This window comes from Accipiter gentilis, chromosome 19, assembly GCF_929443795.1.
Source record: "Accipiter gentilis chromosome 19, bAccGen1.1, whole genome shotgun sequence".
Lineage (NCBI taxonomy): Eukaryota > Metazoa > Chordata > Aves > Accipitriformes > Accipitridae > Astur > Astur gentilis.
In genome coordinates this window covers 3,632,114-3,653,697 of record NC_064898.1, presented here as the reverse complement: position 1 = coordinate 3,653,697, position 21,584 = coordinate 3,632,114, and the positions used below count along the sequence as shown (strand labels likewise).

General features: G+C 42.1%; 2 protein-coding genes across 5 annotated transcripts in view; one reads left to right on the top strand and one right to left on the bottom strand.

The window, feature by feature from the left end:
- BRCA2 (BRCA2 DNA repair associated) overlaps window positions 1-7,309 on the top strand; it is a 40,964-nt gene extending 33,655 nt beyond the window's left edge. For all 4 annotated transcript variants that reach the window (XM_049822896.1, XM_049822894.1, XM_049822895.1 and 1 more), the window contains 7 exons: window positions 1,697-1,818; window positions 2,884-3,085; window positions 3,320-3,486; window positions 3,581-3,716; window positions 4,355-4,611; window positions 5,220-5,372; window positions 6,669-7,309. In XM_049822896.1, coding sequence (XP_049678853.1) covers window positions 1,697-1,818; window positions 2,884-3,085; window positions 3,320-3,486; window positions 3,581-3,716; window positions 4,355-4,611; window positions 5,220-5,372; window positions 6,669-7,307 — 1,676 coding nt within the window. In that variant the 3' untranslated portion in view covers window positions 7,308-7,309. The remainder of the gene's footprint in view (window positions 1-1,696; window positions 1,819-2,883; window positions 3,086-3,319; window positions 3,487-3,580; window positions 3,717-4,354; window positions 4,612-5,219; window positions 5,373-6,668) is intronic.
- N4BP2L1 (NEDD4 binding protein 2 like 1) lies at window positions 7,309-21,148 on the bottom strand. Its single transcript, XM_049822933.1, has 5 exons — window positions 20,990-21,148; window positions 13,177-13,301; window positions 12,247-12,335; window positions 10,946-11,022; window positions 7,309-9,022 (listed from the first exon to the last, which is right to left on the bottom strand). The coding sequence occupies exons 1-5, from the start codon at window positions 21,112-21,114 to the stop codon at window positions 8,812-8,814; spliced, it is 627 nt and encodes a 208-aa protein (XP_049678890.1). The 5' UTR covers window positions 21,115-21,148; the 3' UTR covers window positions 7,309-8,811.
- Window positions 21,149-21,584: the final 436 nt, after the last annotated feature.

The window sequence follows — 21,584 nt, the reverse complement described above, 5'->3', positions numbered from 1 at the left end:
AGAGACATGGACGTACTGGAGAGAGTCCAACAAAGGCCCATGATGATGCTTAAGGGATCTGACATAGGAGGAAATGCTGAGAGCTGGGACTGCTCAGCGTGGAGAAGAGCAAGGCTCAGGGGGATCTGATCAATGATGTACATAAATAGCTGAAGGGAGGGTGCAAAGAAGGTGGAGCCAGGCACTCAGCGGTGCCCAGTGACAGGACCAGAGGCAACGGGCACAAACTGAAACACAGGAGGTTCCCTCTGGACATCAGGAGAGACTTTGTCATTGTGAGGGTGACCGACAGTGTTGCCTAGGGAGGCTGTGAAATCACCATCCTTGGAGATACCTGAAAGATCACTGGACATGGTCCTGGGCAGCCTGCTGTAGGTGACCCTGCTTGAGCAGAAGGATTGGCCAAGATGACCTCCAGAGGTCCCTTCCAACTTCAACCATTTTCTGATTCTGTAATGGAATGACACTGCACACCTCTGCCTGTGATTTCTAGCAGTAGTTTCAGGTCTGCTCTTGCTGTTAAGTGCCACAACTGGCTGCTGATTGCTACAGCTTCACAAAGCTCACTGCTGCACCAGAACTATGTTTGCTTCCCCTTAGGTTTGACTCAGCTAAACTGGAATGAGGAAGGGTATTGGGATTCTTGCCACACTGATTATGGATTCCAGCTTCCTTGATACTCTGGTCTGTTTTTTGAGAGGAGTTTTTTGTTGGTTTCGATTTGGTGTTGTGTTTTGGTTTGGTTTTTCCCCAAGAACAGGTAGGATTCCCTCACTAACAGTAGCCTGTGCAGTTCACATTTCACAGGGTTCTATCTACAACCCAGACAACCTCTCCCTTTCCATAAAGCTTTCTCATGGTGATCTGTAACACTGAGATGTTCTCTAACTGCTTGCTTAGAACCTGGAATCCTTCACAAGTAACAAGGAAAAGGCAAATAAAGCCATACTCTAAAAAAAAACCAAAACCCAAAACAACAACAACAACAACAAAAAAAACAAAAACAAAAACCCAAACCAAAGCAACCCACCACTGAATTCTTAGTTGAAATCAGAGATTGCTTTGTAATTCTTAACTTCACTGATACAGACTTCCACATATCAATCACCTCATTGTGTTGTTTTATGTTCGACTGGTAAACTTGTCTCTACTGGAGTCTACTACACTGAAGGAATTCATCAAAATGCTAGCAGCAAAATGACTTATCTAAAAAGAGGGTAATAGTTTAATGTAATGAAGTTAACTTGGCTTTTAGCTGGTGTCCTAAGGAGGCTTCGTGTGCAGGCCTGTGGTGACCTGTTGTCCCAGATCTTGGTATGTTTGAGACTTTTCTACTCTTCTGCTGTATGGGAGGAAGAGGAAGTGACAGACATACAGAAAATATGGCCAATATCGATGATGTTTCATGGCAGCCCATCAAGTCTCCCACACTTTCCTAAGTGCAGACACTGATACTGGCTTCCACAAAGTTGGTATAATAGTCTAATCTATGTTGTATTTAAATGAATGAGATTTTTTTACTGCTTGTATTTTCCTAATACATACACACACGCATATATATCGGTTCCTATATACAACTGTTTTGTATTTTTATTCTGGCAAAGCCTAAGTACTACCATGCTTCTTACATAGGCATTTTTTCTTTCACTTTTAAAGTGTATTGGTTGTACTCAACATAATGGCTTTTTTTCAACAGAGAGAACTAGCAGAAGAACACCAAGATCCCACATAGTCACAAGGCAGCAAATCCATAATTTGCAAGATGGTGCAGAACTTTATGAAGCAATTCAGAATGCATCTGATCCCGGTTATATGGAGGTAACTGTAGATCCTACGGCACTAATTTTGAAATGCTTGTGGAATAATTTACAATTTCCTACCTCATGCTAAAATCAGCCATTAAATTACTATTTTTTTTTTTTGCTGCCTTTTGAGATTTTCTACAGCTTATTGTTAAATAAATTAAGATTAAAAATTTTGAAAATATTTTAATGAAGGCTTGTTGACATAGATTAATAATATCTTGGATTACAAAACAGAATGCTATTTTCTCCTGATATAAAAATCCAGGATACAGCACAATTAAAAGTTAATGTTACTTGTAATTTTATTACTTTTCTTTGTCTTGCATATATGAAAACTAAATGCATCTCGTAAGCCTTGAGTTTCACACACTTATTCTTGCATGTTGTTCGCTGAAGTATTTGAATTATTATATTGTCATTGTTCCAGTTCAATCACAACTTTTAAGTATTTATGCCTTTATTAATAAAGATGCAGGTGATTAGTCCCTGCCAGCTGTTAAAAATTAAATACATGCCTCGCCTTTTGCAAGTCAGGGTCTCTGACTGTCATAAAGCCATGCGATCTGTGACTTTATTTGATAAAATGTTATGCGTATCTGTGGTGCTACACTTAAAGGCATCTGGATCTTGAAGGCTTGGTCAGAAAGGTAACGCTCCTGATGCATTTTAGTGTAAATCACTGTGTCAGCTCAGAGATAGCAGCCTGCTGAGAGGTCCAACTCTTTTCTTCTTACAGAATTTTTTTCTAATATTTCTTCTTTCTTATGAAACAAGCAAGCATGTCTGTTATATTAAATATTCACCTTAGTTATGCACTCTTAAGCAGGCTTCTCACTAATTGCCACATAAGAACTGCATGTAATGTAATACTTAGACTACGCAGCACCAGCTGAGTACCAGTCAAGACTGCTGACTCCTGTTGTGTTAACATACCTCATTTCAAGTCCTAGTAGTGTATCAGTTGAACAACAGATTTCTTGTAACAGACAAACACTTAAAGAAGAGGCTATCTAAAAATCTTGACAGGATTTTTTTAATTAATAAAAAAGATACTAAATACGTTTTGTCTTGGTTACAGGGATATCTTAGTGAAGACCAGTTAAAAGCGTTGAATGCTCACAGGCAGTTGATGAACGATAAAAAGCAAACTCAGATACAGGAAGAATTCAAGAAAGCTTTAGAGTCGGCAGCACAGGAAGAAAATGGTTGTTCCAAAAGAGATGTGTCTACTGTATGGAAACTATGTGTGGTAGACTACAGAAAGCAAGAAAAATATAAAGGTTAGTACTTGGGAAATATTATAAATAACTTTTATCTAAACATGGTTACTGGCCAACATAGCAGGTAGATTTGAAGTTTCCCAACAGTATTCTAGCTTGCATGTTAATATTTCCAGTTTTATTTGGGTTTTGGTTTAGGGCTTTGGGGTGGGAGGGAGTGTTGTGGATTTATTTTGTTCAAAAGCCTTCAAATTAGAATTGCACAGCTAATATATCTTAATCTGGTATTGTTAGGAGTGATACTGAGTATCTGGCGTCCACTGCTAGATGTTTGTTCATTGTTAAAGGAAGGCAGTCGGTACAGAATCTACCAGCTGTCAACATCACAGTCCAAAGGAAGATCAGACTCAACTAACATACAATTAACAGCAACAAAGAAAACTCAGTATCTACAACTATCAGTAAGTGCTTTAAGTGCATAAAGATACATTATTAAAATGTATCACAGTCTATATAAGTGTGTTGTAAATACTTAAAAATTTTGTGTTTCTTCAGGTATCTCAAGAGATGCTGGTACAGATTTTCTTTCCAAGAAAGGCTCTAAAATTCACCAGTTTGTCAGATCCTTCTTTTCAGCCACCATGTGCTGAAGTTGATTTAGTTGGAGTTGTAGTTTCTGTTAGCAGAACAGGTATGTTGTGGACTGCATTCATCTCCCATTGAATAAGCACTAAATATTTATTTTAAAAGTCAAAATGATCTTGGTGTTGTAGGTGCATCTCAGGCCTGTGAAAACCTGCTAATATAGCCCATCACTGTGATATGCTGGCAGATAATTCTGTTTTCCTGAGGAAAAACTGTCTTTGCTTATTAGCTCAGGAAGAATTTAGTAAGGGAGGATCTAAGCCCAAGAGAAACTTTTCTTTATTTTTTTCCATAAATGGTGGATGTAGGTTCTCATGTCTGTGTTCAGCATCTGCAGAAGTACCACTGTGCATGTACGTGAGATCCCTCTTGTGTACAGTGTCATGGAATGAATGTAACACAGGCACTGGAGCTCATGGGTAGGGACAGGTGGATAATCTGAATAAAAAGGAAAAGCACCATAGGAATATTGTTTTTTAAGCACTGGAATACAGCCTTTGAGTTGTTTTCTGTAATCGGTAGGGAGCTAGTGTAGAATATGAATGAAGCATGAAACATGGCTGCCATGTTACATTTATCAATTCTCTTTCAAGATGTGTGTAACTTTTTAATAGATACAAATTGCAGTAATCAACCTTAACTTAAAGATTTAAGGTTTAATTCAGACTTTTTTCTTGCTTTTAGGTTTCACTACTATGGTGTACTTATCTGATGAAAGCTATAATTTAGTGGCAGTAAAGATCTGGACAGATCTCAGACATTTTGCTATTGAAGATATAGTTGTTCGCTGTTCGTTCATTTCTGCAAGCAACCTTCAGTGGCAGTCTGAATTCAAATCAGAAATTCCTATGCTCTTGGCTGGAGATCTTTCTGTATTCTCAGCCAGTCCAAAGGAAACCTATCTTCAAGAGAAGGTTAATGAACTGAGAAGCATGATAGAGGTAAATCCGTAGACTTTTAGTTTAATGATTTCGTTACTGCTGTGTTATATTCTTCTGGGAGGTGGAGTAAGGTGTTAATGCATTTTTCCTGGAGGACTCTACATATCACCTCTTGAATGTCTTTTATTTTTTTTTTTCTTTTTAATTCAGCTCAGCCATCACTGTCTTTAGGATGTACCACAATCTTCTCTGGCTAGCAAAAAATATTGTACCTGACAATAGGGAATCTGTCATGGACAGTTTGGCTCTAGCCTTTTAAAAATTGAAATTTACTGTCTTGCTTAGCTGAACATACTCAGTATCAGACTGTTTATTTCATTTATTTATTTATTCTTTCAATCTTCTAGCTGTTCTAAATAGCATTCTCACTTTTTACTGAAAAATAAGTTTAAATACAAAAGGATATTTTTCTTGTTAACAATAAAAGGAAGGTATGGTATTTCCCTCCACAGGAAGTGCAGCAGTCTTCTAAGTTGTGGCTTTGATATAAACTAAACTCATGGTGGGATTATGATGAGAAAACAAAGTCTTAAATACTTTGTGAGCATATAGTACTTAGACAATTTGAAAAATGACTATTCTGCATTGTAAACTGTTCTCCTTTATAGAATGTGGCCTCCTTTTGCTCTGATGCAGAAAGTAAATTGATGAATTTGCTACGAAGAAATCTCTCTCTTAGACCCAGTTTAAGTAAAAGATGTGGCTTGGAATGCCCCTCTCCTTCCTGCAACTCAGGTCCTTATGCAGAGGATAAAAGTTTGGTAAGCTTCTGGTAATTAATAATCTGTTTTTACTGACAGTACATATAGTAAGGATATAAGAAGTTTTATACTGATGGCTGTGGTGAATGGTCTCACTTTTCAGTCCACTCCGTATGTTCTCTTCAGGGCAATGCAAGCTGATTAGAAGTTTTCTCTGTGTGTGGGTTTAGGATTATTCCCCAGGAGGAACTGTGAGACTACGCTTTCTCCAAGCAGTACATGAAAACCTCCATTGTGGCCTGTGTTTTCACAGCATACTTTAAATATTCTGAATTTTATATGAGTAAAAGGAATCATCCTTTCCCTGTAGATGATTTATCACTCCCTTGGTCCCACTGTGAAGATTATCTGACATGGATGTTACTGGAAGGAAAAATCTTGATCTGTAAATTTTTCTTTTCATGGCATTCTGCAGTTCTTACCTTTGTTTAAAGAATTCACCTCCTGGTCATCTTTTCCTAGATATTGTTCACTGTTTCCAGGATTTAAAAGGGAAGAGGTATCACCTAGTAAATGTTTATATTTTATAGCAGTCTTGACAAAAATTGAGTTAAATAGTACTCAGGTTTCCTAGGAGGGCTGCTGGTGGCAAAGCTGTTCCTGACATGGAGTACTGAGTGCAGTCAGAACAAAAATTTTTCCTGCCACTAGTAGTGAGGGAGGTGGAAACACCCTGGTGTGATATCAATTCCTGGGGACTAAATTTAAGCTTATAAGGCATCCTTTTCCATTTCAGAGAGAGTGCTAATATTTAATTCTGAAGGTTTAGTTTATATTCATTATTTATTAAATATATTAACCAGGTTAAAACAACTGAGACATTAAATATATTCTCAAGTTAAGCATGTGTTTGAATTAGATGCTGCACAGCAAATATCTTGTGTGTATTGTTATCTTCAAGTTTTTTGGTCTACATCCCTTTTTCCCTGTTTTTTCCTATTTAACAACCTATTGAGGATAAATGCACTGCAGTAGAAGACTTTTTATGAGTGTTTTGATCTCTTACCATCTGGCACAGAAAAAATTCCATACGTTTAGCTTAGATCGCAGAAACAACATGTAAATGTGCTGTCTTAATGTACATGTAAACAGTGATTTATCAAGCATCAGTACTTGAAAGAATAATAGTAGTCACTGTCAGAAGATATAAAACTAAGGTTAAGTTAAGTTAAGTTGGACATGAATGATGACATAGTGGTTTTGTATCAGTTCCCCCCCCCGTTTTGTGGAAGTAATTGAGGAAGCTAATGAAATAGGACATTCTGGTCAACATAAAACTTATTTCTTTTTAACTAGATCTCTTCCAAAATTGAAATAAAGCATCCAAGCCCTTTGTCAACTAGCACCCCGAATAGGAAACTTGTCGCACAAGGGTCAGTAAAAACACCTTCATCTGCTACAATCAATGAAGACCATCCCAAAAACAGCAAAAAGAGAAAAGCTATGGACTTCCTCAGTTGTATACCTGCTCCTCCACCACTGCCACCAATGTGTTCAGTATTTTCTCCGTCTTTAAAAAAAGCATTTCAGCCTCCACGAAGTTTGGGTTTACAGCATAGCAAGTCATCAAAAGAAACACATCAGAATATTGCTCATGTCACCCCCTGTAGAAAATTGAGAGAAACTGTCTGTCTTCCTGAGAATGACCTGGTTGCTGATGAAGAACTTGCAATGATTAATACACAAGCACTCATGAATAATTTACGAGAAGAAAAGAAGATTGATTCTGTAAATGAAAACAGTAGTACAATAGCTGCTAATTTATCTGATGACCTTTTACCCAAAAATAGTTCCAGGTCTACTGGGGAGGCAAATAACTCATTAAAAAGCAGTTCTAAAGTAGCTGAGGCTCCTCAGAAAGACACAAAGGAACCTGAGGACTCGTTACCGGCCCCCAGAATGCTACAAAGACAAAACCCCCGAAAATGCTACTAAATGCACATGTACAGTATTGTATATATTTCAAATTCAAATTATTTTTACACTTTGTACATTAAATCCTGATTGTATTTAATAAAGCTATATTACAAAAACAGACTCATGGAAATGACATTTCATCTGCAATATAATTTGGAGGTGAGTAATTATACATTTCTCACACAAACATGTATCATAAATAGCATTACTGTGACTGAAGGTTTGTTGACATTTTATAAGCCATTACTTTGATTCTGATATTTTCTTAAATTACAGGAGGATCTTTGTTTCAGTCTAAAGCAATCACCCGCTGCAGCATTAGAAGAGCCGTTTGGCTGTCAGAAGTGGCACAGGGCAAAATAAACAATTCTCCAAGTTTATTGTCCCCAAACGTTAACACCTTCTAATTCTGAAATATTGGAGGAGACCACCAGCTCCCACTCGGCAACCTTTCAGGGGTCCTGTGCCCTTCACTTGGCTCAGGGGCTGGCTCCTGTCACCAGGCTGGACGTTGTATCAGGACTGGAGAACTGAAACGGGCTGACACACGCTTGCGGGAAGTTCTGTAAACCTTTGTGCGATACGGCAGAGCCAGGTTCCCGAGGCCCCCTAGTTTACAATCTCGTACATCTACTGTGTCCTGAAGACAGCCTGGCTTTTCTCCAGAAACAGTGTATTTCTTTATACTTCTGCTAAATTACTAGATGAATAGCAGCTATACCTGTATTTTTAATGTCCAATATGAGCTGTCTTCATTTCCTATTGCAAAACCACTTGCTAGTGTCCTGTTCTATAAGCACTGCCTAATAATCCACACCTACTTTAAAAAAAAATTGCCATCACAAATGCTGAGTTTTAAAAATGTTTCACAAGGGTTCTTAATGAGGACATAATCAGCAGAATTTAACAACATGGATAGCTCCATTTCTCACCCATCTGGATCCAGACAGCAGACGTGTAGATAGGGCACAGCGTCGCACCTTCCTACAGTCTGTAAGAGCTCCCTTTTCCACCATTCGCTTTGCCTCTCTTAAAGCTAGCAGTAATGCTCTAGGCAAGATGGAGCGGGAAGATACAAAAGGTCATACAGCCAGATATGAAGTATTAAAATGACAACTGGGTGAAGGAATTGGCCACATGGCCTGTAAGAAAGAATTTAGGAATATTTCATCTATTAGTGACAGAGCACAGTGCAGAAAAAAAAAACAACCAAAAAGTGTGTTACAGGCAGTAAATTTCACTGTAAGCTTGAATGGATTTTTGTGGAGGAAGACAGACGAGAGGGAGTAGTACAGTTTGTACTGGGGATAGTGTTCTTAGGTTAGTCATGTAGAGCTGTGAGATCATAATCCAGTGCCATTTAAAGATTTCTAAGAAAACAGTCATTTAAAAATGTAGTAGAAAAATACAAGAATAAAAAACAGTTTAGAAAAATACAAGAATAAAAAAGTTTAGAAAAAAATGTAAAACTAGAGACTTTTATACCCTGATAATTAAAAAATACACTGAGGAATCCACCTCTTCAGTTAAATGGCATGTGAAGTCTTCTGTTCGAGAAGGCTGGAGGGGGGTTGGAACGGGCACCCATGCCATGAGCTGCATTTGGTCCACTGGAGCTTCTCTCATCTCTGCTTGGTTTTTCAGCCCGAAGAACACTGTGGAAGGTAACATTGTGCTCATATTGTTCTTTCATCCGTTGTATCTTTTGTCGAGGGACATGATGAATATTCCTTCTGTAGAGTCAAAATTAACAGAAAACACAAGTATTTAGCTGCCCATGCATTAGAGGTTACCTTAAGCTTGCTAAGGTTCCTGACATGTTCAGGATAATGGTTCATGTCCCCACTGACCTATTTCTAGCCTTTTTTCCCAGATGCTTGTTCACTTCCACCTACTTCTTCAAATTATTATTATTGTGACCGCTGAAACATGTAACACAAGTATTTTTGTGGGCAGCCAGGATGTAAGAATTTAGACAAAGAGCTACGTAGAAGACCTCTGTTATTTCACATGAGTATTGCTGGGTTTTAGTGCTAATGGCTTGTTAGCCTCAGGGTGAGCTTCTGTACATCTGGAGAAATGCAGACAAGGGCTGTGGATAGCCCAGACACTGACCTATAATCAGCAAGTATAGAGGTCAAAAAAATGTTGCTTTGTCTGAGTACAAGTGGTGAAAAATCATACCTGACATGGCTCAGGCTCCAGGGCAGATTTGTAAATGACAAGTTTGAGAGGGAGAGGAACAGGATACTCAACCATGCAGGACTTTCTAGAGAGACCAGAAACAGCCACAGTCTCTCAACACATCAGTGGGAATTGTTTTTCCAAAGACCACTAGGAATTCCCGCTTGTCTGTGAGTTTGCAAACTCCGAGTATCTTTGGTTTTTGCCATTTAGCTCTAAGGCACAACCTGTGACCTAGAATCTAAGCTTGTCCTGCATCTGTATTTTCAAAACCTTGTGTTGTGCAAATCTGGCAGGGCTCAACACGGTTTTTTTTCCCTGGTGGAATTAAGGTAACAGCACCGCAGCAGGTCGCCAGCTGCAGCATCCCAATTGCAAAGAAGCCACGCGCGCACAGCCTGTGCCTGGGGCCAGCAACCGGCACAAACCCTACTGCCAGTAAAGACACGATGTGGAACCAGACCGGGAGCAACCTTCAGCTGCCCCTGAATCCTTTGCCAAAGAGCTGCTCCAAACCGAGTGTATTTGGATTAACTTTACAATGCTACTATAAAACACTGACTTGTTTCAAATGCTTAATAAAACAAAATACAAGTTACCAAGCAGCTCAGCCTATAACGAATGGTCACCAGTGAAATCTGTCTCTGCAGTGGTGCCCTACAAATGCCTCCCAGCTGGTGCTGACTTTTGACTGGAGTTCCTAGCTGGTATAAAACAAATTAATCAGTTGGAATGAAGTACCCATGCCCTGTTTCCTTGTGATAACAAATAAGTTAGCACGTGTTAGCTTCTGGATCAAATAGATAGGAGTGCACTCGTTACTGTAACATAGTTTACAGTGGGTTGGTTAAAGGCTGGAAAATTAGTCTGCATGGAGTTCTTTGTGATATAACCATTAACACTGCAGCCTCCAGCCAAACTAACAGACTTAGAGCCACATTTGGCTCCCTCTATATCCTACCACATTATGCAGATTTGGTAGATTCCTTGTATCCCTTTTGTGTGTGCATGCTAAGATCTTCAGGAAGATCCTCCAGAACCCCATTTCTTGACCACATTTAATGTAGCACCCCACAGCAAGACAATCTTTGTTATGGTTAGATTTTTTAAGAACAGAAGTCTGAATATTGTCTGTAATGCTTAGATATGGGTTTTGCCCAAACACAAGAGTGCTCCTCAAAATCCAGAATGCAAATCAGGGTTCCTGCCCCAAGAAGCTTGCAGTAGAAATACACACTTTGTGGCAGGTTGCTTTTTCTACTACCTGACTCACTTCAGCACAGTCAGGCTGTTCCAGGGCTGAATTCATTGCAGAGCAGGTACTGAGTAATAGAAAATTTCCATGACAATCATTCTGTCATCATTTACTAGGTTACTTTTTAGGGTATATGAAGAGGAAGAGGCCTGGCCTTCCTCAGAGTACATCAATAAAATGAGAAGCTGTCTGCTATATCAAAGAGAAAAAGATGTACCTTGTCAGTTCTTGAACATTGAACTTCCAGGGTGTATCTGGTTCTTGGAATATAACCTCATATCCATTTTCACGTGCCTGAAGAAGGACACAGATGTTTTAGACATACGGCTGCCGAGCTCAGGAGTAGCCAATCTGCCAACCCCCCTGAGATTTTATCTGGCTAGGAGATGTATCGTATGTACCATGAGCCAGAAAAAGGAAGATAACCATGATTCCCATCAAGCTGAGTCCCAGCTTGTTATTTTCTTCTGCATCAAAGAATTTGGGTCTTCCAGCAAAACTTGCCTCAGCATTGCCCCCAGTCCCCATCCATCCCCCGTGGCAATGGCACCCTGGCACTTGAACTCTCTGGAGATCGCAGATGGTTCAAGAGCCACAGGCTGGCCACGGCAATCTGGAGCGTCTGGGAGCGTGAGGTCAACATCTGTCAGTCCCGCTATTTCCAGCCATGGAGTCAATTTTTTTCAAGGTAACCCAACATCTTCGTGCATGTATATGTGTATATATATGCACACACACACATATATACACACATACAACACACACAAAAATACATAATATATATTTAATACAGTATTGATTGCTTTTGTTTTGATTTAGGGGAAAGGAGGCAGTTGACCTTTTCACACCTGGCCCACCTCTGGCTGTGCTCTCTCACATGCTTCCTAGTCACCCACAAGCATTCACAACTGCTGCTGAAGTGACATGTCCAGGCTTTCCAGCACCTCTATGAATTCCTGCTGCTTTTGTGCTCCCATACAAGCAATACTTAGACCCAAATTTTTTAACTGACAAGACCATAACCCAAGAACATAAGCATGAGTATAGTGTTAGCAAAGAGGCCAAATTATGAAACGGTACTAAAAAATATTGCCATCTCTGCCAGAACTCCTGACACGAGATACCAATGTGTCTTTGAAGACTCTTTATTTTTCACAAGTCATAAACTAAAATTGTTAGTCATATCTTAATATCTTTGTCAACAAATAGTTTGGGAACTGTTCAATTCATGTCACTACCAGGGAAGACATCCTGATTGCCAAGAAGTTACAGGGCAAGTTCAAAGACAATCTTTTCAAGTAATTTTGTCTTCACTGAGGTGTATGGCTGACTAGATAAAACAACTACACTGGCACCTCTTCCCCTACTTCTTCACAGTATCAATCATTAGCTATAATTAGAGAACTAAGGGCAAATAGAAGTAATTCTTTTTAGCCATGTTAAGAACTGTTTCAGTCAGGTCACCTCTGAAATGTCATAGCTGAGCATATAAAAGCAATAAATCAGAGCTTTCCCTACCATCAGCACGTACGGCTTCATCTCCCAAGCATGGATGTTGGTATTATCAATAATGATGGGGCTTTTCCCATTCTTCATTGCCTTGCGTGCTGTAATGTAACAAAAACATTAAGTAAAGTGAACATGAACTAAATAACAGACCGAGCCAGGTCTCACTAGCCCCAGAGTGTCCTCTCTTTGCCCACTGCCAGCGCCCTTGGTTCCCTACCACGCGGTTTTGTAGCTACCACCCATCGCGAGCAGAGGTCAGGACCCAGCAGGTGCTCTCCTGGAAGAGGTGATGCAGCCGCTGGCTGCGCGCAGTGGCAAGATCTGAACTTCTTGTAAAACATACTTAGCAGTATCACTAGGAATTTACAACAGCTGAAAATTACTGTTATTTGCAAAAGATCCTTGTTATATGATCTCAAAGTGTTTTCCGTTGCTAGAAATGAGTCCAGCACACAGCCACAAAAGCATGTTACATTTTTCTCTCTGAAGTAGAGACCTGGGTTGTTTCATTCTCAAACTTATAATTAGGTTTGCAAGTTTTCTTCCTGGCTATCACTAACTCCCCCCTGTAACACCCACTTCCAAGTCAGGACAGACACCTAAGCCATTACAGCCTGAGGGATGCGGTGCGTACAGCCGTACTGAGCAGCTGCTGGGCTGGTATTCGCATGCCACCTGCTGTTACCAAGCTTCAGCAGTGCTACCTAAAAGACCTTCTAAAATAACATCTATCAATCACCAACACCTCTTCACTTATAAATTTATCTCTTATAAGGCAGAAGAAATAAAATCAGAAGTGGTAAATGTGTTTTTTTAACCAGTACCCCATGAACTGCAGTGTATGACACCACTGTGAAATCTTTTATTTTGGGGGCTAAGTTTAAAGACAGACTGAAAAGCAAAACTATTCTGCAAAAGCTCTGGATTGAGTTCAGTCACCTCTCTTTTGGTTCCATTTGTGCGCATCCTCTAGGAAGTCAGGCTCAAACATGTATACGCCATTTTCGATAAAGAAGTCATCAGTACTAAGAACTACAGCACTGGGATAGTCACGTTTCAGTTGTCTGAAAAAAAAAAAAAAAAGATGAAAGAAAGATTAGTATAATGCATACCTTTAACAGAGACCATTAAATCAAGAGCCATATGAATGCTCTGCAAATATGCACAGTGCATCATTTGAAAAATCCCAGCTTAAAGGATCTGAAAGTAATGTAATCAGTAGATGGACACATAGGAGGAAAGGAATGGAGCTTAAAGGCATGGCCTTGATTTCTTTAATTCAGCAGAGAAATCTACACTGGACTACCAACATATGAGTCTTTAATCATATTAATATATTCAGTTTCCTTTCCGAGTTATCTGAGAAGGTACGATTATAAATAAATAAAAAAAACAACAACAAAACCCCCCAAAAAACGACCAAAAACCAAAAAAAAACCCAAACCTGCTAATCCCATGAAAGTTGGGCTCAAAAGACAATTTGACCATGGGAGTTTTGCTACAGAGAGATTTTTGAAGATAACCAAGAAGAATGATTTGTCATTTAGTAAAGATGGTCAATGTTACCAGCAGTTTGTCCTGTTCTTTTTTTTTCTTCTTCTTCTTTTTTTTGGCTATGAAGCACATAGCACTTTTTTTTGTAATTTGCAAACAAATATCCAAGTGATCAATCAGTCAATATTTCTTGGGTTTTTTTTCAATTTTACGGTTCTTTCTGCTTTTCACTTGTCCCTGTTTCACTTAATCCTCCCCTTGTAGGGTGGAATAATTTTTATTTATTTTCAGCTTTCAAACATTTTATAAACAAATCTGAACTGCCTAGATTGGCAGCCCCAAATGCAACAGATATATAAAACTGTTCCCCTGTGGTGAGTGGCACAGGGCAATCCCCCTCCTCCTCACACTCACGCGTCCCCACCGCGATGCTCGTTCAGACCCAGGATGCCCACGGCGGGTGGATGCGTGTCCTGCCGTAAGCTGACCAGCTGCCTCGCAGACAGCGACGGGCTCTAGGAGGTGGAACCGCTGGCTTAGGTGGTGGCTTAAATATGAAGCATTCCTCTGCCAGTCCTTAGAGAGCATTTAAAAAAAAATAATCTCAATGCAAAATTGCATTCCCGTCTGTGTGCAATCCAGACTTATTTGTGTCCATAGACAATTGTCTATTTTTTTCAATGAAGGGAGTGTTGGGGGAGGAGGGAGTCTCTGCAAGAAGTCAGGGAGAGCCCACAGAATCATCTCGCTACTCTCCGTCTCTCTAATGCCCAGAATGTCTCTGGAAAATAAAGTAAGGCCAATTGAGAAACCTTGCGGCTCTCAGACATGAATGCTGCTGCCCTGCTATCTCACACCACACACAGGTCTCCAGTCCCTCGGATTTATTTCAGCTTCCCTGACAAAATGCTTCTCTTCCATCCCCATAAGCTGCAAAACAACTATTTCTCAATGTCTTATCTAATTGAGCAACTGCAAGGGAAAAGGTGCCTCGAGGTTATCAGCAAAAACCAGACACACAGACAGAAAAGGCTTAATTCTGTCACCTCTAACTCTGCCCTAACCATGTACTTAGCAATTTTACCCTCATCTGTCTGCTAGCAGCAATTCTTCACTAGGATTGCACGTTGCACTTAGCTGAATAAAGGCCAGCTTCTGACTTTGTTCCGCCTCCACTGTAACTTCTACCATCTGCTGATCAATTAATATTATTTTGTGGTTGCAATCACCCCAGAGAGCAGAGACTCACTGCTGATGGACTGGCCAGGACTGGGCTGTAGCCACTGTTACGTATCATTTAGCACCCACATGTCGTTATCTTCAAGCTCCAAAGAGATGTTTTATTCACATAATTACTGCTGGACAAACAGATCTAACAAAAGTCATGTTGCAAACTGTTAGCAAACAGTCAAATTATTTTTGCTTTCATTTTGGTCCCAGGCAAAGAATTCTTATCAAGAAAAGCATGGGAGCACCTAATGCTTATCTGGTTACTCTTGTGCTGATAAACTGATATATTCAGCTCTCACTGTAATTCAGCACCTCACCTTTCCCACTGCTTTACCCATCTGCATCGCAACCTCTTCTCTAAAAAATAGACTGTGCTAAAATATGTCGTCCCTTTAGCTACCAATAGGCACATAAAATTGTACACATAAACAAAAGATCTCAAAATATTTTTTTTCCTTGCTCAGTGTTTCTTTTAAAAATGTTCTTAACCAGTGCAAATTTTTAAAATTTTCCTAGCATATACATTACTAAATTCTTAACACATATATGCACACTCACATGGGAGCTTTGATATTAACCCTTAAGCAATCTAAATAGTATGTGATTATCTGTAAACTCAGTCTACTATCCTCATATCACTGGTAATTAATTAAAGTAGATAAAAATTGTGCTTCAAAGGAGGAAAAATATGGCACAAAATGTGCTAAGAAATATGAATTACTGTCACATTTGCTATAGTCACACCAAACAAACTCCTACGAACAGCAACATAAGAAAACATTAGAGGGGGAAAAAGATGATGTTTTACCTCCTGCTTATTTTGCTGTTTTTAACTTTTCGCTTTCTAAAACAACCAAACTGACACTAAATTTTATGACCATTTCTGTAATCCCCTACTGCCCATGAAAGCTGTCAAAACTCCTGTTTCTTCTGTCCCTTGTAATTTCCAAGGGCACCCAAACCTCTTTAGTATGTTTCTTGAGAAATAAGCCTTCTACAATCTACACAGGACCACAAGTTGGTTTAGAAGAAAGGTTTTCAATAATCACACAATAAAAATGCCTATATTTTAGCAAAATATACACCAGCTATGCAAAATGGGAGAACTTGTGACCAGTGTTATTAATTAATATATTTTGAGCAGCTCTGTCGAATGAAAACTACCCATTGCCGTTAGATCAGTAAGTGTAAAGCGTACTAAGGAGCAGAAGGAAAATGAAATCTCTTTGCAAGATCAAAGAGTACATATAAGCTATGTTTGCATTTTTTTTTAAAAGCCACTGAACTTGAAGCACTGCATTGTGATAAGCAGTATCTGTCAAAGGTTCAGTATTAATTTCCTTACTTGGGACATTTAATTGCGAAGTGCTACAGCTCTCTGTCTTGCAGTAGATACAAAATACAGTATGCTCTAGATCTTACTAAAGAAAAGTTTGCTGCTGTTTCAGAAAATACAAAGGATTAAAAAAAAAAAGGGGGCAATGTTTCCTCCACTTGCAATAAATCTCCCCAAACCCTTTTACCTCCTTTCCTCAAGGCGAAGCAGCTTTCCACGCCAGGTACCGTATCTCACTAGATTGGCTGATACAGTTGGGGAGAAAAAAAAGAAAAAAAAAAAAAAAAAAGCTTTTGGATGCTTCTGCTCTTCAGCTCTGACACAACAGCAGCAAACTTCATGTACCTACCAGGAGGGCCCGGGAACTGGTAAAGCCCCTGGAAACACGACGCCGTGCAGAGGCGCAAGCTTCACCGTCTGCCCACAACAACCCCACCGGCAGCCCGGGTAGCAAGGATGCTGCTGAACAATGTGGTGTTCGACACTGGTGCACGCTCACCTGCTGTCTCACCCCGGTCAGGTTTGTGATGGCCGCTGGGACTAAAAAAAGATAATCTTTCTGTTGAAAATCCAGCTGTGTTTCTGTTTGACCACAGGAGCCTTGTAACAACGGCCTCAGCAAACAGACAGGTGGTTTCAGAGTCTTCTGTGTTATTCCTCTGAAGATCTGTTCCCATAATTTATACTGGTTTTAAGTTGCCTTTTTTCTAAATATCATCTTCAGTGCTTTCAAACAATCATTGCAGGGTTTAACTGTATGTATAGACAACAAAATAATTGTTCAGGGTTTCAACTAGCTGGATGCACTAGAGTACTTGGGAGAAGTCTCCATGATCACCAGTAATATCGTTGGAGATAAAATAATCCGTAACTATTTCATAGGCTGTCATGTTTTTCCAACAGAAATTTTGAAAATAAATTCTGATTTGAGCCTGGTAAGCAGATTGGAAGGAACATTTTCAGTACTCAGAAGGCAACAGAACGGTATGTCAGGCAGATCTCAGAGCCGGTAAATTCCCAAACTACTTCGGAGATCAGAACACGTATGTACTGACATCGCATACAACCACTTGCTCCGGTCACTGTTCCTAACACAAAGCATTCACCCTGGTGTTTAAAGGTCTTCAGTTTCAGCAGAAAATCGGAACGATGAGATCTGGAGCACATGCCCAGCACTATCGTCTTTCTGCTGCATTTTAACAACTTCTAGTCCCCTGAGGACTTTGCCCCAGCGGAGGCCTGCCAGCCAACGGCTGTGCTGTTGGCAGAACACATGCACCATATTTGATAAACGCATTCAGGAGAAGCACCTGAAGCAGTTTTAGACGAAGGTAAATGTTTACAGTGTGTTGCCACCTGGCAACAGGAGGTGCAGAGCTAAAGTCCTGTCCAAGGTGCAGCTTTTCAGCGGGGTCGGGGTGCTGGTAACGGCAGCGGGGCTGGCGGTGCTGGGACCGACTGGGCAAAAGCAGCGGAGAGAACTGGAGAAGACGCAGATTACTCCAAGCAGTGATGCCTCAGTGCCAATACATTGTTTTCCTTTACAGAAGATTGCTGCCTCTGTGCTTCGTAAAGGAGTACAAGAACAACCTCATGTCAACTGATAAATCAACAGCAGTGGCTGACAAGTTGCATGTTTGATCATGCCCAGCCTAGTGCTTGAGCAAAACTGCTAGACAGAGAGTTAGATGTTACATGAGCTGTGCATCACAGCAATAGATTGTAGAAGAGCTGGAAACACAGCTACTGTGCCATGAAGAGTCTGTTGGGGAAGCAGGTATGAGCTTGTATGTGGCTCATTTGATTTTTGGAGGCATTTTTGGAAGCTATACCTGGTACTGCACCTCAGATAACTGTTTTCTTAGTAGTTGCCTTGGTCTGATCACAAAATCCATACTGTGGAGTCGAGGGGAGAGTGTTGCACACACCTGATGGAGGCTATTGGAGATGCAACTCCAAGGTGCTCCTCTTCTCCTACGTACTTCTGCTGGCGGTGACATACAGTGAACAGTTAGAGGGAGATGGTTAGGGTCACCTAAAATACGTGGTGCAGGGAAGCATATCCTTAACAGTGAAGCGAAAAGGTCTGGAGGCTGGTGGTGAGCAGACCAACTCCTCGTTCTGCCTTGACTATTCAATGTATTGCAGGTGGCCCCTTGGCTGTCTTTACCAGAACCCGAAAACCAGACCTGAACCGATCCGTACCGGTGTCAGCTGCTCCGAGCTGGGGGAGGGACTGGGATGGGGAAATCATTTTAATGAAGATGCCATAACTAAATCTTACAAAGCTATATCCAGACAGCGCTGGCTGACACTGAAATGTCAGGGAAACAAGTCATGGATGTAAGGTTGTTCCTAGGCCTGCGTGCCAAATGAAGAAGGGTCCTTCCTGCTGGAGCTATCACCAGGTTGTGATATCACCAGTGATAACATTCATGGTTTGTGACACTTCTGAGCTCTGTAAAGATGTACAAGTTGTAACTGAAATACTGGCCGATACTAAGACTGAAAGAATGGGGGGTGGGGTGGGTGGTGAAAGCACCAGAAGAAACACCAGAGGCTAAAACAGTGGTACACGCTGACAACCAAGAACATCGTTAACAGCAATAAAACTGGGGAAGGTGCTGTTTACACCCCCACCAAAGGCCAGCACTCGGCTACGGCCCAGCAGAGATGACTTGCCCCTGGAAGACCCACATTCTGAGAGCAAGAGGATGGGCAGCAGGTCACACCAGCCCACACACCCTGTCCTTCTTCCCCTTGTTCCAAAAGAGGGAGAGGCTGCAGCCGAAAAGACACCCAAACCAGGAAAATGAAAATAGGCAAAAAACCCTGCCTAAGATTCACGGAGCACCAAGTAAGCAAAATTCACAGGCAAAAAAATGGCAGCATAGAAACCGCTGGCTGCGAGATGGCATAACAGACCTGACCAAAACCCTCCCTGTCGAGGTCACCACCAACCGAGAGGAACCCAGAAAAGAAAGTGAGGATGGGACAGCAGAAGGTCCTTGGCCCCTCCGATTTCGGGCAGAGCACCTGTGCACATGCCCCTTGGTACTTGCAAGTATTTAGCTGTGATAGTGTGAGTGAATAAAATCCGAGAGAATAAAGTTGAATGGGTATAATGAGCTCACCAAGGGCTTTTGCAAAGAAATAATCGTCTTCCTCCTCCAGTAGGATCTCGCACTGAGCTTTGTCGCAGTAATTTTCTGCAAACATTGCTTTGCCTAGCACATTGCGTTTACCAACACCAAAAGGTACACAACATGGGAATAGCAAATGTCAGAAGTTTCTTGGCACAGTCTTTTCATAATCTGGACAGAGTTAATGGAAAGCTACTAAATGCCACTTTTACAGCTGCCCTTTGATCTGTGTACTGCTGAATGGCTCAACGCAATGACACAATTAACAGGGGCTAGAAAACAGAGCAAGTTCCTCAAACATTCATCTCGCAGGGGACTAAATATTTACAACTGCTTTTGTAAATCTGTCATTAATAATTAATCTTGTGTTTTGATCTAAAAAAATAGGTCAGTTATTTGCACTGCCTGAGAATATGGCCCAGACCATTACATTCTTACTGTACTACGAGAAGACCCAAACCCCTCTGAAGAAGGGCCTTTACACGACCTCTTTAGGGAGACACGTGCGTTTTGGGCATCAGTAAAAACACAGCATTTGGCCACTCATTAAAGAACTTCGTCTTGCAGAAGTCCCGTGAGGCAGAAGGCACAGCATGCCCAGAAAGAACAGTACCGAAAAGAGGAAACTGTAGATTAACCCAGTGTATCACACGGCTTCTTCCACAGCAGGACCCTTCCTGTGGCAGCTCGTGATCCCAGCATGGGTTCCTCGCCCGAGCAGAGGGAGATGACGGCGAATATTCCTCTTTTGATAGAGAGTGGGTGGCACCCGGAGCTGTGAGATACCAAACCCTGAGATTCTGCGATACCAGATTATGGCTATGCTGTGTCACACCGACTGCGGTGCCGTCTCCCAGCACTCCCCTCTGGGTTTTTCCACCTATTTTTAATCAGCCTTGGAGCTGTCAGAGTGGAATGGTCCGCTCTGCCCATTTTATATGCCCCTACAGCTCTGACCAGGAGTGCAGGACATCATGGAAACAGATGTCAGAGTTGTCAATTTTCACAGTAAGAGACAGGAAGTAGTTTACTCTGTGTGTGATTAACCACAAAACAAAAACAAAACAAAACAAAAAGGCACCATTCTGGCACTTTTTAGAGAAGGAACAGCAACAACAACTACCTTGGCTTGGGCGATTAGTCCGTCTTACTAGAAACGTGCCTTTTGGTAACCGCTCGCTCACTCTGAACAACAACACAGACGGTCCTACGGGCTGCGTATCCGGACAGCAGGTACGGGCAGCTGCAGCAATAAAAGCCTTCAGCTATTTCTGAAAGACAGAGGAGGTTTCCAAACGGCTCCTGCGAGGCTCCCGCTTCCCTCCTGAGCCAGAAGAACCACCTCAGCCTTCTTACCGGTGCTCTGCAGCAAGTGTTTCCCCTTCTCCGCTCCCCGGCGGGAGCCGGGCGGGCCCACAGCGGCCTGAGGCACCTGCCTCAACCGCCCGCCCTCGCCTCCCCTCACGGCTTCTCACACCCACCCCACCGCCGGCCGGTCGGGGGGCCCAAGACGAGGAGAGCCGAAGGGGCTCCGAAACGACCGCCTTACCTGGCCAGGGTGCTCTTCCCGGCGCCCGGCAGCCCCCGCAGCAGCAGCACCGTCCTCCCGCCGAAGCGACCCCGCGGGGGCTGCAGGCTGAGCCCCCCCAGGGCCCGCAGCAGCCGCTCATCCATTTCCACACACGCCCCTTCTTCCCCGGCGGCCCCCCCCCCAGGGGCCGGGGCCCGGAGGGCGGGAAGAGCCGGGCCCGGCCCAGGCAGCGGGATTCCCTTCTCCCGTCAGGCGCCGGGCCGCTGCCGTGTGGGCGGGCGGGCTGAGAGGAGCGTCCCTCGGCGGAGGGGGGGGGTTGAGGCGGGGGTGTGTGTTTTAAGTAAATGGCCGAGGCTCTTCCCCTGTGAGAACGAAAGCCGCCTGAAGGAGACACTGAGGGGAGGGGAAGGGGACGCAAGGCTCCCGCAAGCAAAACCGGTCAGGTACTGCGCTAGCCTTCCACCTGGAGGGTTAGCCCGAGGGACCGCCGTTAATTCCTTAAAAATCACCATCGGTCGCCCCGTTCTCAAAGGCGGGGGGACGGCAGCCAGCGCCGAAGGCGTTCAGGTGGGGACGGTGAACTGCGGGGCAGCCCGGGCGGGAATCGCCACAG